At 46.1% G+C, this 15,896-nt stretch overlaps 1 protein-coding gene and 1 long non-coding RNA gene across 2 annotated transcripts in view; one reads left to right on the top strand and one right to left on the bottom strand.

The window, feature by feature from the left end:
* Positions 1–15,896, top strand: part of SHISA6 (shisa family member 6) — a 215,597-nt gene that overhangs the window by 43,256 nt on the left and 156,445 nt on the right. Inside the window, exon 3 of the mRNA XM_065735121.1 lies at positions 3,314–3,409. Coding sequence (XP_065591193.1) covers positions 3,314–3,409 — 96 coding nt within the window. The remainder of the gene's footprint in view (positions 1–3,313; positions 3,410–15,896) is intronic.
* LOC136047831 (uncharacterized) lies at positions 4,506–13,394 on the bottom strand. The gene is made up of 3 exons (XR_010622135.1): positions 13,340–13,394; positions 12,750–12,879; positions 4,506–4,573 (listed from the first exon to the last, which is right to left on the bottom strand). It is a non-coding gene; the product is annotated as an uncharacterized LOC136047831 (long non-coding RNA).

The following is a 15,896-nucleotide window of genomic DNA, read 5'->3' as shown; positions in this document are numbered from 1 at the left end:
ATCCAGCTCCTACCTGGGCCTGTTCAAGGGACAGAGGAGCTCCCTTCAGTGCATGGGGCTGAGCCGTGAGGAGGTGACACCCCACTGCCCATCCCTATGGCTGCGCAGACAGTGCTGCCTGTGACCTTCAGTGGCTGCTAGCACTGTGTTTCAGCTCCCCAGCAGCTGCAGCCCATGGCACATCCTGTCCCAGGGACATTGCCTGCAAAAGAGAACTATGCCATGATGCACTCTTGCATAAGGAGGAAAGAAAGGGCCTGGGAAGAAGCCTTGTGGGGCTTCAAAGTGAGAACCTTTGTGTCTTGGAATGGCAGTTTGCTCAGCTGGGTGTTGATCAATATCAAAAATATCTCAGGTGTCTGAAATGAATTGACAGTAGATCAGTTTGCGCCTGTTTTTCAAGGAATCGAGCCATCAGCTTTCTACCGTAGGGCAGAGGGAAAGACAGTGCCTTAGCTGGCCTTCTTTTTGGCCCATGGGACACTCATCAGCAGTTCAGCCCAGCTCAGCTCATGCTGAGCCCCCAGGTTGGTCCTGACCCTGAGGTGGGATCAGTAATGGGGAGGCAGGCAGCCCCAGTGAGCAGCAGGGATGCTTTCTGGTTAGGCACAACCCCAGCAGCCCCCAAGGCACTCCTACCAAGCTTGGTACCAGCACTTGGCCATGGCGGGGGCAGGAGGAATGATCAAAAGTGAGCAGAAAGAAAGAACCTTGTAAAACAAACGGAGCATCCTGTAATGTGCCCATAAAAAGGATAAACTCGTGCTGCTTGAAGTCTACAAATTCAGGTTTCCCATGGGAAAACACGACTCTTGTTCAAATGCTAATGGGATGTTATCACAGGAATCTTTTAATTTAACTGTTATGTAGTGCAAGAAGGGGGCAGAGCAAGGTTCAGAGAGCAAGTGGCTGATGAATGATCTTCAATCTCCCAGTCAATGTTTGCTTTTTTTTTTAATATACTTCCCCTTCTTGATCTCTGACTTAAGCAAATCCTCCAAAGGGATATGTAAAAGACAGCCGTGGCTTCAGCTGGAGGTAATGGCACATATTTGTGTGTTTCTTTTATCCTCATTTAAAACTGCAAAGTGATGGCACCGATGAAGTGTCCGTTGCCTGCGTAGCTGGCCCTGAAGCATAGAAGTTGGCGATGTCTGAGCAAAAATCGGCTTAAAGGGAAGAGAAAATGCAGCCCATTTTAGAATAGCGATACAGACAAAGAGAAGAATTGGGCACTGTGACCACAAAGCAGCTTTTCAGGTTCTCAGGGCAGAGCAGATCTCTCATGAAGCAGGAGGAGCTTCCAGGCACTCAGAGGCTAACTGTGCTGTCCTCACCCTGCACAGGGCTTGAGGTGGGAAGGGGGGAGCAAGAGAGAAGCCCAGCTCCTCTCCTCTGCAAACAGAAAGTCCTTCTTGTTTTCCTTGGAACTTCTCGGTGGCTTTACGGGTGGAAGCCTCCACATTTCAGGGTTTTTGCTACCACCTTGCATTGCTGTAAGTGTAGGAAGGAAACTGTCCCTCTGCTAATTCTCCCAAACCTGTAGAAACACTTTGTATGTGTTTTGAGAAGTTTACAGGGAGCCTTTGGCTGATCTTGACCAGCAATGCCACGTGAGGAAAAGGAGTGGGATGCTTTTTCTAGCAGATTGCAATAAACAGTTTCTCAAAAGTCTCAGCATCTCCTGCCACCACCATATGTGAGCCTCCTCCAGGGATCTTCAGTGTGCTCCCAGGGTGGCACAGTCCCACAGGTGGGGAGTGGGGTTTGCAGCCTGCTTAGCTCCATGGCAGTGTGGAGTGGGGGCATATTTTGGGGCAGGTTGGACATGGAGAAGGTGCTCACCTTCAGTCCACCCGTATAAAAAGTGCATGCTGGTGATGGGAATAATGGCTTGCAACATTGAGAGCTAATGGCCTTGAGTTGTGCCAGTGGAGGTTCAGGTTAGATATTAGGAAAACTTCTTTCTCAGAAAGAGAGGTGAGGTATTGGCACAGGGAGGTGGTGAGGGCACCATCCCCAGAGATGTGGCACTGAGGGATGTGGCCAGCGGCCATGGTGGGGATGGGTTGGCGTTAGACTTGGTAGTCCTACTAGACTTTTCCATCTTTAATGATTCTGTGATCGCTGGGAGTTGTGAAGGCACTGTGGTGGGAGTCAGTGGCAAAAAGGGAAAGGAGACATTGCAGACTGATGAGATTTCAAAGTGAGTTTTAGTTCTCCCAGTGTTCCCAAAAAGCCTGAATGTATGTGAGAACACACAGCGTTTTGTCTCTGTTTGAAAAACAGGAAAGGGCTATAGCATCTGTCAGAGGCACCGACAGCCAGCCAGAACACAGCTCCAGGCTGCATTTCCACCTGGATCTGGGATCCCATTTTGCCCTCCCTGTTGCCTCCTGACTCAGCTCTCCGTTCGGGTGCCATGCCTGGCTCACGGCCGCTGGGGCTTGGAGGAACAAAGCTGCATCCCAAGTGTGTGCACCTCAGGCTTGTGCAGGGAGGGTGGGAAGCTGGAGACTAGTAGGCAGGAGCTGCATTCCCAGTCCCCAAGGCTGCCTTGCTTCCCTCCCCTTGCACCTATATTGTCTTTGCCTCTTTCTGAAATAAAAGGGATAGGAAAACTAACAACACAAAAAGGGGAGGATATGATAAAGCGTGTCTGGAAAATTATCTATGTGCTCATTTCAGAGCTGTGCATGGTAAGCAGAGGCCCTTTTTCGTTACTTATGTATGAAAACCTTGAAAAGCTGGATGGCTAACTGGATGGATATTGTAAATAGTTGGCTCCACTCTGTTGCGATGGACTAAGATAGCTCTTAGGAAGTGTTCTGCAGAAGGCTGTCACTCGTGGGAAATTATCTGGGGATGTTCTTCAAGGACCAGAGCAAATAAATCAAAGCTAAAAGGCAAAGTCTGCTGTCATACTGCTGATGGACACTTGGGTCCAGTCTGGGCAGGAGAGAAACTGGCAACTTCACTTTTAGGCTGCAAAAAACCTTAGCAATGAGATGCACGTGCTGCCAAGGGCTTGTGTGATACCTCTAGGATTTGGGGTGTTTGCTGGGCAAATTTGGGCTATTGGCTCTGCTGCTGGACTCCGTTCATGCCTTGGAAAGTGTCAAAATAAACCTTTGCCCACATGGAAATCCGTTCTTGCTGCAGCTGTGTTCTGCTGTACCTTCTGTCCCCCATTCATAAAGTAACTGTGGTGGGGCTTTGGTGCTTTTGCATGGGGGCAGCACTGAGGCTGCATTGCATATATCTGCACAAATATAAACACCTGAATAACGTTTTGTTTTCTGTTCCTTGCCAGGTCACTATGGAAAGGATATGTATCGAAGTGGAGGGCCAGATCTCCATAATTTCATCTCCTCCGGGTTTGTCACGTTAGGACGAGGACACACGAAGGGTACAGTGGAAACAATTTTTTGCTAAATAGAAAAGATTCTTTTAAATAAATAATACTACTACTACTAATAATAAAGACATAACTCAAAAGCTGGCTTCTAAGTGCTAGAACAGTATTGGACTGCAGTCAGTAGCTTTAGTCTAGCAAATATTGCTGCAGGTAAAATACTGTGCTCCTGGCAGAACCTTTTAAATCGTAGCAAGGGAGACAGTGGGAGAGTGTGGAGTTGGACAGCCAGCCTCCGGGCTCCACTCTGACTGTGCAGTTCAACACTTTATACTTCTTTGTGTTTTCCTGGGTGCATGGATGCAAACCACCATTGTGCTGCTGTACTGACAAAGGGGAAGGGAAGGAGTCTCATGCTGTCCCAGGGCAGGCAGTAACAGTTCCAGAGGGCATTTCTGGATTTCTTTTAGTTTCTGAGCTGTTTTTCTTTTTTGTTGGGGGGTTGAGGTGGGGGGGGGGGGGGGAGGTATTACAAATATTTTATATAATTATTTCTTTTTAGGTCCCAAACATATATTTTATGTGCTCATATAATCTGTGATATAATGTACAAACATGAAAACACAAAAATATACATATACTGCTCTGTGTATGTTCTGTGTATATGTACTGTATATATGATATATGTTGGGAGACAGTTGTAGCTATATTAGATAAGTAACCGTATACCCCAGGAGTTGTGGTGACACAAAGCTGTGCGATTGGACTCAGCGTGGCTGGTCACCAGGACCCCAGGGCAATGTTTGTTCTATGACGTTGTTGCCTGTTTGGTGAGTTTTTATGGTGTACAGTGAGACCGTGTTGGGAGCACCTTTCTGTTTGCACCCACACCCCGGCCGGGTCACACGGGTGCGCTGGGGTGGGCTGTGGCTCTGGGAGTGCGAGCATGTGCCGTGCCAGTCCGCCTCTGTGTCCTGCTGACTTCTGAGACCGCTGTACGTTTCTATAGACGCAATGTATGTGGAGATGCCTATATAGACACAATGTACTGTATGTGGAGATGTGTCCATGTGCTCGCCTGGTTGAATGCACCTGTGTTGTTTCTGTGGATAGACCACGACTCACAAATTATTAAAATACCTTTATTTTTCCTTACATTTCCTGCACTTTTTCAAATTCTCCACGAGTGTCATCCAAAGCAGTGTTGGTCCTGTAGAACTGTCAGAGAAGAAACAAATATATGTATATTGTCTGTGTATGTCTGTGTGTGCTTAAATAAAGTTTACTGAGGCTGAGGCAGCACCCGTGGGACTTGTAATACAATACCCTGCAATTCCAGCCTGGCACTGCACCGGTGGAAGGAAAGCAGAGCATGAACCATGAACCTTCAGGCGGGCTGGGAACTGAAGTGGTTCAAGGAAGGACTCATGGATGGCGTTTCACACAACATTTCCCTTTCTCCTCTCCACCCAAGGGAGATTTTACAGTCATGTCCCATCACATTAGACCTAACAGTGTGTTTAGGCTAAGGTAGCAAGAGGCATGGCCTACTGAGTGGTGTGTTCTGATGGGCCCCCTCAAGAGCATGGGTAACCTTGGGCAGAGCCTTAAGACCTGCCTCTTTCTCTCAGACACTTCACTTATCTTTGAGCAGTTTTCTGTACAACATACCTTTCCCAGTTCCTTCTCCTTTCCTGCTTTCCTTCTTTAACTGAGGAGGTTTGGGGGCTTTCTCTTCCATGGATGGGCCACTGTTTGTCACACCTTTCCCACTGGCTTTGCTGGAAGCCTCGCAGAGCACCTTTCCCATCCCTGGGAAGATGGTAGATGGGCAATGGGAACCAAACTGTGTGTGCACCACAGTGCCAAACAGCCATCAGATAGATGGATGCTTTTCACCCTATCTGATAAAAGTGAATAAAAAGCTTTTAGTTGAAGAAATTCAACTAACTTGGCTCTTTACATGCCAAAAGTAATGGACTGTCTTTCCAATTTACTTCTAAGCTACCTGTAAATTCACATTTTATTTGAACTGTAGCATAGTGTTAATTTCTAACTTCTTAATGGTAAATTCACATGCCCACGCTTGACTGGTGCTAGTGATGAACGTGTGCACACATTCTGCAGGCAAACTGTCTTGTTTGCTTCAGCAAATGTGTAGGTTTGTCTTCGTTTGTGATCTGATTTAATTGCCTACTTGTGCTGTGAAGGAAGGGGCTTTGCATGCAGTAAATGACTTAGGGTCTCTGTCATTGTGATTCCACCCTGTGTGATTTGATTATTTCTGGAAATATTACATGATAGATTCCCTGTATTCTGCTTGAACTGGCAGCACAGTTGGACATGAAGACAAAAAAGGATGAGTGCTCCAGCAAGGGACATGCCCCTGAGCGTTAGCTGAGCTACTTTGTACTCAGATTTCATCTTATTTCAGTTCCAATGGATGAATGAGGATCTCCACCTCAGCTACTATGAACCACATAACAGTGCCCTGTGTTGTCATTACCCCACCCCGGATGGGTGTTCTTGCTTTTAGACCAAACTACCATGGATACCAAGTCAGCATATTCACGTCTGACATCCACGAGCTCCCTTAAGATTGTGATTTATGCATCTTATATGACACTCCACTGGGCACTGCATCACAGTCTGGCATTTAAATCTATAAAATCATTGCATAGTGTGTTCTTCAAACCACGGTTAAGGGCTTCAGTGTCAGTCTGTCACGGTGATCTCAGAATGAATCCAAAGGTCGTAAAGGTCTCCATGGAGAGACACACAACAGGGTTAATTTCATCTAGCTTTAGATAGCTAGAAGTTGGACATTTTATTCTGAAGTGGTAGCCTTCAATTCCATGTATTGCGAGGTGTGTACCTCTAAATGTGTGCCAGTGTTTCCTGGATGGTAAGAGGTCCTTCTTTTCCCAGTCTAGCAAGAGGGGAGCCACAGGGGGCTAGGTCTTGTAACATCAAAGGCAGCTGGGTCCCACTTGTAGTTGCCAGCACAGGAGTAGTTACTATAGCTCTAATTGCTGTGGGAGTCACTAAGACAGTTCAGTGCTCTGTGACATGAGCAGGAGCAGTCAGGAGCTATCCCATTCCTCTGTGCGCTAATCTAATTAAAGAAACAGCTTTTCCATGAGCCTCTCTCAGAGCATCCTGCTGATATCAGGTGTCCCAGGTTGATGCAGTCCCAACAGTGACCATGCTCACAGTCCTGCAGGGCTCTGCTTGGTCACACAGGCTGATACAGAAACTCACCTGGCTGCAACATGACATGGGGCAAGCAGCCGTGGGGATTCTGAACTATCGTGACTCCATATGTCTTAAAGAACATTAAACTCAATCCAGATCAGGAATGTTGCTTTCAGCTAAAAAATGTACTCTCATTTTATTTTGTCTCATTTCGTTTTCTCACTACCAGCCTCTCACCCTAAAATTTGTTTCAGAATTGAATTGGGCTCTTTGTATTTTACCAATCTGTGCCAGCAGCAGAAATTCTGTAGAGCAGATGATGAACTCTCTTCGTAACTAAAACACTTCTTTGTTTGCCTTGGTAGCGCTACAACAATGTTAAATATAGCAAAGCTTTCGCAGGAAAAGCTGAACTGAACACTGAGGGTGAGGGAGCAGTGAGGGCAGAGGAATATGGGACTTCAGACTCCTCTACTGCAGCATCATCTTTCAGGGACAAAAAAAAAAAAGACTTTTCCTAGAATTTGCTGGTTTCATATAAGCTTACGCCTGTAGGAATCTTTTCTTTCTCTTGGAGCATCACTCTAAAATTTGCACCGAAGTTGTTCTCCAGTGGTGCCAGTAGGCAGCAAAGAAAATGGAACATTTTCACAAGCCAGCACGATGTGAGTGTTGAAGCCTGACTACGCTGCTGGCATCGCCTTGGAGCATCCTGCAGTGTGGGCAACGTGAAAAAGATGTTGGTGTCGGGTCTGGTGACTGAGCAATAAAAGCTACCCACAGTTAGGTTTTATCATATGGCATTTGGTGTAGATGGGGCAAGATTTACAGCCTGAATGTGGTATTTCCCCGATGAGGCTTCTGTTCTCGCTGTCCTGAAACGTTTAGTACCTCATTCTGTCACATATGTGAACGGAGAGAATTGTCCTTGCAGTAGTCCTGCCTTCTCCTTCCAGGCCACGTGCAGGTGAACGAGCTGTTGTAAACACAGACAGACCGTACATCCCATGGTGTCAGAGCAGTGGAAAATAGCTCTTGTGTGAGTTTGGGGGTTTGGAAACAGTGGGGTTTGTGCGAGTGACAGGAGACAAAGATGGGGGGAGAGCTGATCCGAGCCTCATGGCTGCTCTTCCCTTGGGCTCAGTTTAGCACGAGCTGAGGGCGGTGTCGTGCAACCATCTGCTGCCAGTCCATGGCCAGATCCTCACCCTGCAGCATCCTGCAGGGACTCCACTGTGTTCCCACAGCAACGCATCGTGCCGCCACCCAGAGGTGGAGGGCCTGATGTCATCAGGGTCATCACACGGGTTTACTGCAAGACAAGTCTCAAGAATAAAGTGGCAGCTCGTTCTTTCTGACAAAGAAACATTTGTGTTTATTATAAGGGAACCTCCTACAAACACAAAAGAGGACAATGCAGATCTAGATCACACTTAGCAACCAAGATCTTCCTGAGCTGCTTTGCTGTCTCAGCCAGCAGAGGTGGGCGGCAGCTCCTCTTTCTCGTTCCCTTTCTGCCCTCGCAGCTGCAGAGCTCTCCCTGCGCTGTGTGGTCCCTCCCTGGGTGAGGTGCTGCCCTCCTGCTGGATGGGCACGGGGAGCACCAAGGGGGTGACTCGTGGCTGCGTCAGTTTGCCCAAGACACGACAGCAAGTTGGTGTTAGTGTGACTCTTAGAAGAGTGTGTTGGCAATGATAAGGCCGTGGAGCTTCCCGTGCCAACGTGAGGATCAGATCGTTTCCTTCCTGAGATGTCTTGATCTACCCATCCGCTGCGTACCCTCATTTGCACATCCTTTCCACCTTCCGTGGTTGTTCTGCAAGATGAAGAATATCTGTGACAGGCTCTGTATTTCGTAAATGACATATCTGTATGCAAACTAATCTTTATGCAGACAGCTCCGAGGGTTTATAGCGTTCAGCTTGCTACCAGCTTTGCTTTGGTGCCAAATGTAATACAACGTGGGGCAAAATGGGATCAGGATTTTATACTTGCTGCCACCATATCCTCCCCTTGTACACATGCTTGTGTGCGTCCCCTTTTTCCACACACTTCTGCTCCCTTTGGAGTACCCAGCATACAGAAGGATCCTTTTGCAAGCAACAGCTCAGAAAACAGTAGTTTTACTGGTCCATTGGCATTTGAATATGAATCAGAGATGAGTGTGCTGGGGGAAGAGATTTATTAACTAATTAGTCATTAGCAGTTTGAGGGTTCTGACTCCTCTCTCTCTGGCACTTTCCTGCTTCCCAGTTGCCATCCTGGCAGCCTTGTGCTTCTTGCCCATATCCCAGGTTTTTACCCTCAACTTGTTCCTTAGGAGTGTTGGCTTATATCTGCTGTAACCCAGCATGCTCCCTCCCTACAAGACATGCAATGAAGCATCTACAGTGTAAAATTTCCTGCCTCTCCTGTCATTAGTAGTCCTTATGTGCAGCAGGCTCATTAAAATAGGGAACAAAAAGAAGTTTAAGGGTCATTTTTTCATGCCTACATCTGTAACACGCCACGAATCGATTATGTGAAAATTGAGGGTTAGCTGTGTTGAGTCCTTTTTCTCATTAAGCACTTGTTACACATATTGTATCAATGGAGAGATGTCAAAGCCAGAGCCTGTAGCATCCCAATGAATCATTTTGTGTTCATCCTGGGTAATATCTAATGACTTTGATGGTGTCTTGCAGTGCATACGCGCTAAAGATCACTTGCATTCTGATTCCAGATTAATTTCAACGATTGCATATTCTGACACCTAATTGTATTGACTTGAAAATAGGATCACTGGGATGTGGAGACTGCTGCGCGGCTTTGCAAAAAGATTCCATTACGCAATAGGGCTTTTCAATCCACTCTGAATTATTTAGCCGACTCCAGGCGCTACCGTCCATTCCTCAGCAGTCTGGACAGCTCTATTTTATAGCCCTCTGAATATCTGGCAGGGAGGAGAGCAGGAGGTCGTTGAATCCATGACAGTGCCTGCAGCAGCTGTGCAGCTCGCAACCTCCTTAGGCCAGGGATGGGGTGTGCTGAAGCAAACCCAGAGCAGCCCCTGGGATCACCTTCTGGCCAGTGCCTTGAAATAAGTAAGGTGAGGGGCTGGTGCCCTTCTGACTTCTGATCAACTGGTCACAAACAGAACAAAGCACAATGCAGAGAGGCGTTTAGAACAGGGCTCTCCAAGCTGATGTCTCCCAGTCTGTGAGTGATGAGGAGGAGGACTGGCAGCTAATCTGAGAGCTTATTAAGTAAGCAGCAGAAATATGACCACAAGCAGAGCATAGAGCACATACATCAGTGCTCAGCCAGGAGATGCAGATTTCTGGGGCAAGAAACCCGCAGCCAGCTACTGCAGGAAGCCCATTTCCTGAAGCAACAGCCAAACTTCCCCCTGAGGGGAAGCCACAGCCCCAGCAGTGGTTGTTCAGAGATGACTGCTCAGCCCCTCAGCCAGCTGATGGTGTTTCTGACTTGGTCTCATGAAGCTTCCTGGAGGACACAGATAGGACTGAAGCAGGAAGGGAGGATGCTCACCAGGTTGGGTCACCTCTTCTTTCTTACTGAGTGAATATTTAAAACAAAACACGTTTCAACAAGAAAAGACCACCCTGCCACTGCTGATACCTTGTGTTTCCATGGCAATGTAAAGCACAGAAGCTGTTGCTCCACTCAGTCTCCGGTGGTTAGCAAATTATTTTGCTGCCCACTTGTCCTACAGACCCAACCATGGCCAGCACTCAGCTCAGTGCTTAGGAATGGTTTTCAATAGCGTGGTGCTCTAGAATGGATTTCTCTTCTTTCTGCTGTGTGCCAGCAGTATATCAAAATAAATTGCAATAGCTGAGAGAAGAAGAAAAAAAGCCCTGCCTATTGGATGCCCTTTCACAGGGAGACTGTCAACTCTCTGCAACATTTTGGCAGGTACCTTTGAAAGCTGAGCTGAAGGCAGGTGAGAAGCTGGCAATCACAGCCCTGACACAGGGAGCTTCAGCTGCTTGCTGCAAACTTCTCTTTGAGGAATGTCTTTTTCTGTATTTATTATCAATAATTGGTGTATAAAATAACCTTATGATTTTCTACTACGATGTTACTGAGCACCTCAGGCTGGTTATCTCTTCACAGAGGGCTTTTAAGTGAAATTAGGAATCACGTTTGGATTTGGAACACTGCTTCTTTAGCCAGCCACCAATCAATTGTAATGTGTTCACAGACCATAAATACGGAACTGAAGTATGAAAAAAAAATAATTGTGATACCTTGGGGCATACGGAGGACTCAGCAGCAGAATCTGTAATTCTGATCTCTTCTGTTTCCTCAGAACAACCAAGTCCCATAGTCAGAGTTCAGCAGGTGAACAGCTTGGGTATGCCAAACAGGTACTGTTACAGCAAAGCCAGTATATTATATACAGTTTATCTTCTTAATGCCTGTGGAAGGAACATTGGCTCAACATCTAAGAAGTGTCTTTAGAGACACAAGCCCTAGATTTGTTTTCCAGATTTGCTTTCCAGGTCTAATACTCACTCATAGGAAAATTGATCCCAGGAGCCTCACTTTACCCTTCAGTAGTCAGTAGAAAATGGTGGACAGTTGTAGGAGCTTCAAACAACAAATGCCATAAATGTAATTGCAGACAGTCTTTGAGAGACAGACTTAAGCTCATTTATTGACTTTTTCAAGTCTTTGGAACAGATTACTCTCCATCTGTTGGCAGTGCATGGGCCCATGGCTGTGATTGTTTCACACTGTGGTACTATCTAAAAGTCACAGGATGAAAATGGGAACCACAATTCCTAAGTGGGGACAAACCAGGAAGAATCTTGCACCAAATGTTTTCTTCTTTCGGAGTGTCTGTTGACAATTACCTGGAGGCCAGATCCTGGTACAGGACAGCAGGAACATTGGATTTCACAGCTTACAGCATCACTTTGTTGCCCCAGACTTTTTCAGAGCTGAGATCACCAGCAGGACCTGTGTGGCTGTCACTCTGCTTCTTTTCTTTGCAGTGTGCCAGATTGCAATGTGGGCTGCTGGAAGCCTTGGGCTAGTGAGAGATAGAGTGTGCCCAAGTGGATGGCCCATGCTTTCATAGGTTGGCACAGAAGATATTGAAGGGAGTGGTAAGAAATTCTCATGATGAAGCCCAGATCTGAAAAATCAGAACCATTCCAGAGGAGTGGTTTATCTCTGGCACGTACACGAAGGGTACTGCTTCAGCTGGAGGATATTTCTAACTGCTGAGCTACTTTTTGGGTGTTCATGGAGACACAGAGCTTAGCAATTTCCCACATGCTGAGTGCTGTTGCTGTGATTCAGTTTAGGTTATGGAAGCAGGTTGTGGCATACCTCTTCCATGTGCTGGGGACATTTGTGGGCTTCAAAATTTGCTACTGTTCTCCATTACAAGAATTGCAGAGGTCCCAAGGAGAGGGAAGCTCAAAAGCACGAGTAGATAGAGATAGGATGAAGGGGAACAGCATTAAACTGGAGGAAGATTCAGATTAGATGTCAGGGAAGTTTTTTTTGTTGTTGTTGATTTATCAGCAGAGATAGTGGTGAGGAGCTGGAACAGACTGCCCAGAGAGGCTGTGGATGCCTTGTTCCTGGAGGAATTCAAGGCCAGGTAAGATGGGATCCTGTGCCAACCTAATCTAGTAGAAGGCAATCCTGCCTGCCTCAGGAGGTTGGCACGTGATGATCCTTGAGGTCCCTTCCAACCTAAGCCATTTGGGGCTTCCGTGATTCTAAGGATGGCTCTTACGGGGACTCTGGGGTGGGTTGCGTGCCGAGGGATGGAGACAGACTTCTTTCTTCTTGCTCATACTTTCCAAAGCAAGCCCCCTGCCTCTTTTCATAGACCAGCAAAAGCCACAAAAGTTATGGTCTGTTGTGAAGGTTACATGTCTAGGGTTGACCAGAAACACTGGAAAGGAAAGTTTGTACTCAGCCCCTCGCAGCTCTGTCAGAAGGCAGCCTTGTTGGAGGGCCAAGACCCTTTCCACTGATCAGCTAGCTACTGCTCGTTGCTAGGATAGATGTTTCCTTTCTGAAAGCATCTCCATTTCTTCTCGGAACTTCAGAAATCCCATTCCATCTTGCATACTCTTGAAAGTATTGGCTTTAAAATTCCTCAGGTTCCAGAAATCCCTCATGCAATGTCCATTGTGCTCCTGAGAATAGGTAGATGACCAAACTCACTTACCATAGAGGTGTGTGCCCATTTTCTCATATAAAGGAAGTCACAGTGATTTCTCTAAAGGATTTCCAAGATTAGGGCATCACTTCCATTCAGTGCCTTGAGGCTGCTGCTGGTGCTCTCCCAGAACCCAGGTCTACAACAATTATTGAGACTGATGGTTAGGATGAATCTGTAATTTTTTATCTGACAAATGAAAAGCAAGAAGCATCTCTTTCACCAACTTTCTTTCTAGATTAGCAGCTGTGTTTCAGCTGGAGGCAAACGATGAGACAGTCACTGTTGAAATAAGGTGCGTGGAGCAGGAAGCCTTCAAGCAGGAATAGATCTATTCATGGCATTTCTTTCTGACTCCTGGATAGTCATAGCATCAAGTGAATGAATAGAGAAGCTGGGATTTTGCCAGGAGTTCATATAGCTGACATACAGTTTCTGGACAACAGCCTAGTTCCTCAACTAAAGAGCTGATTCCAAACCCACTCTGCTAATGACTGGTATTTTTGAACTGATTTCAATGGTATTGGCTTGGATCTGTGGAGGAAAATACACTTGTGCATGCCAATGCAAACCATACCACATTGCTATCGCATGCTTACCCTGTCCTCCATCTTGAGAGAAGTGTTGAGTTTGTTTTCCCAAGTTACACTTTCCCCTCTGAGCAAGGATGGCATGTTAAGAATCTTTCTTTAGATGTGCTTGGACAAAATGTGCCTATAATATGAACAAAAAGGAGCTTACTGATCAGGCTGAAAACTTATCCGTAGCTCTAGGTGTCGAACTGAATTTTGCTATCAAGTTCTGTGGATAAGGCATAGAGATGGAGTGAGCTTGAGGGCCTGCTCTCCCAGCTGCAGTGAGAAAAATGCCAGTGCAGACAGCAAGATGCACATCTGCAGTGTAGAAACCCTCATCCTGCAGTCATGTTTCTGAGCAGATCTGCTCTTTATGTGTGGCCATATCTGAGCACACAGCTCACAGATCTGTCTCTGGTGATGCAAACCTTCAGCATTTTATTAAGGTTTACTCTTATCTGTTTTTCTTATGTCATTACCCTGTCTCTATTGTTTAAATGTAGCACATTTTATTATAAAGTATATGTTACTGCTATTAATTTGAGGTATGCTCAGATACTAAGAGTGTACTGTCTATAAAAGGCTTGTCCTCATATTCATTTTGAATTAGGAAACTAAAAATAGAGCCAGTTAAAATATAGGTGATGAGAATAACCTGAGACTCACGTTAGGAAGTGTCATGTGAATGAAGACTTTAAAAGTGCCTGATAAAGTGTGCGTGCTTTGGAGGAGCAGTGGATAGAAGTTCTTGGGACAGAGAAAATAGTTTGGTGACACTTTGTGCATCCCCTCTGCATAGCACTTGAAAGGCATTGATTTAAAAGTGCTCACTTGAAGATTACAGCAAGAAATGCTTTTTTTACTCAGTGTATTCATTGCCTGTGAATCTCACAGACACAGAATGCGGCCGGGATTGAGAGCACACAAACACTAAACACAGACCATGATACTTGTGCAGTTAGTGAGATAAGCCAAGTGTATGTTAACAGAACGAATACTACCAGACAGTAATGTAGTCAAGATATTTTACAGATAGAATATTTAGAAATATTACCATGATAGAAATAGAAAGAGACAATCAAAATAAAGGAAAATGCTCACCCATGTCCTAGGCTCTCAGGAGCAAATTCCAAAGGAGCAGTCTCCAGAAAGAGAATCTCCCCCAGTGGTGGTCAGCCCTTAAATGGGGTCTGGGAGAGGTAGAGCCAGACTCCACCCCTCCTGGTCACACAGGTGCATTGCCTTCACCCGTGCTCCCGTGGCTGACTCAGTGCTCGCCTCAGATGATCAATCAGTGGTTCGGGCTGTGATTCAACAGTTCCCATACAGCAAAGTTAGTGTTGAAAGAATGAGGGGATGATATCGATATCTGTAGCTGGGGAGTGCCTCAAACTTTAAGGGTTGATGGAAACCTGCTGGAGTTCACACTGCCCCAGAAGGGCCAATGGCAAGGCTTCATCCTGCATAACAGTTAATAATGTATACCACAGAGTACCAGTAACACCCCTTTTTGGCATCACCCCAGTCTAAACTCTTGAAGGGTCATTGATTACCCCACAGCCTTAATAAGGAGGTGTTTCTCTTCTCCAGGCTGGCTGCAGACGACATACCTTGCTGGGGGCATGATAGCCACGGGGTGACAAGCAGTCTCCTTTGCACTTGTGCACTCCAAACATAGAGCAGAGAACAAGTCATGTCCTCCAGCAGCTCAGCATCCTTCAGCACCATCAGTGTCTTGTGGAACATCCTGACACCGATTCTGCCATGTAAAACACACATATGGCCCAACACCTCCATATCTCACTGCTGAAGCATCCTTCCATGACTCAGCGGGGCAGCAGTTGATGACAGGACATTGTCAGTTCTCACTTTTCCATTGGTGAGTGACAGAAGTTCCTGCCATTCCCCCATTGAGGAGCTTTTTCAAAGAAGCTGTGTGGAAAATCTTGAGCCTCTTGTGTTATTTCATAGCATTCCTGAGGTGTCTGGTGGTTCTTCTGAAACTTTTCATGTGCAAGTAGAAGGGGCACAGACCCTGACAGTGTGTGAGGGATGCAGAAAGCCATAGATTACAGGTGTCAGGCAGCCACTGGGACAGCCTGTCCAGGTCCCATCATGGTCTTCAACACTCATCTCCCTCCAACCTGCCACCAAAAACGTTCTTCCTGCTCTCAGGAGTATCATTCACTCTCATGATCATTCTCATTATGGAGCTTTCATCCCTTAGATGTGAACAAAGATTTGAATAGTGCAAGTGAAAACCTAATAGATAGCTGCTGCTGGAATTTCTATACAAGCCCTTCAGAGCTGCTGGCTTCTTTTCATATGCAGATAAGAAGGAAGTACCTTGAAATATATAGGCTGAACTGTAGAAGCACTGAACAGGGAGGATGGATGGCAAAAGTAGAAAGAATTTTAACCATTTGCAAAGCATTTTCCTGTAATTTTTTTCCCATGAAATCTAACAAATAATTTGGGATTTCTAACTTAATTTTGAAACTGGGGAAACAAACAGGACAAGAAAATGTATCTGAAATGATGCTGAGATCAGAAGAGAAGTTTAGTGAACAGAGGGAAAGAA

Source organism: Cyrtonyx montezumae, unplaced genomic scaffold (assembly GCF_038088225.1).
Source record: "Cyrtonyx montezumae isolate F1298 unplaced genomic scaffold, pur_monq_1.0 scaffold_19, whole genome shotgun sequence".
NCBI lineage: Eukaryota > Metazoa > Chordata > Aves > Galliformes > Odontophoridae > Cyrtonyx > Cyrtonyx montezumae.
Note: the sequence above shows the minus strand (reverse complement) of the source record. Positions and strands in the feature narration are given on the sequence as shown.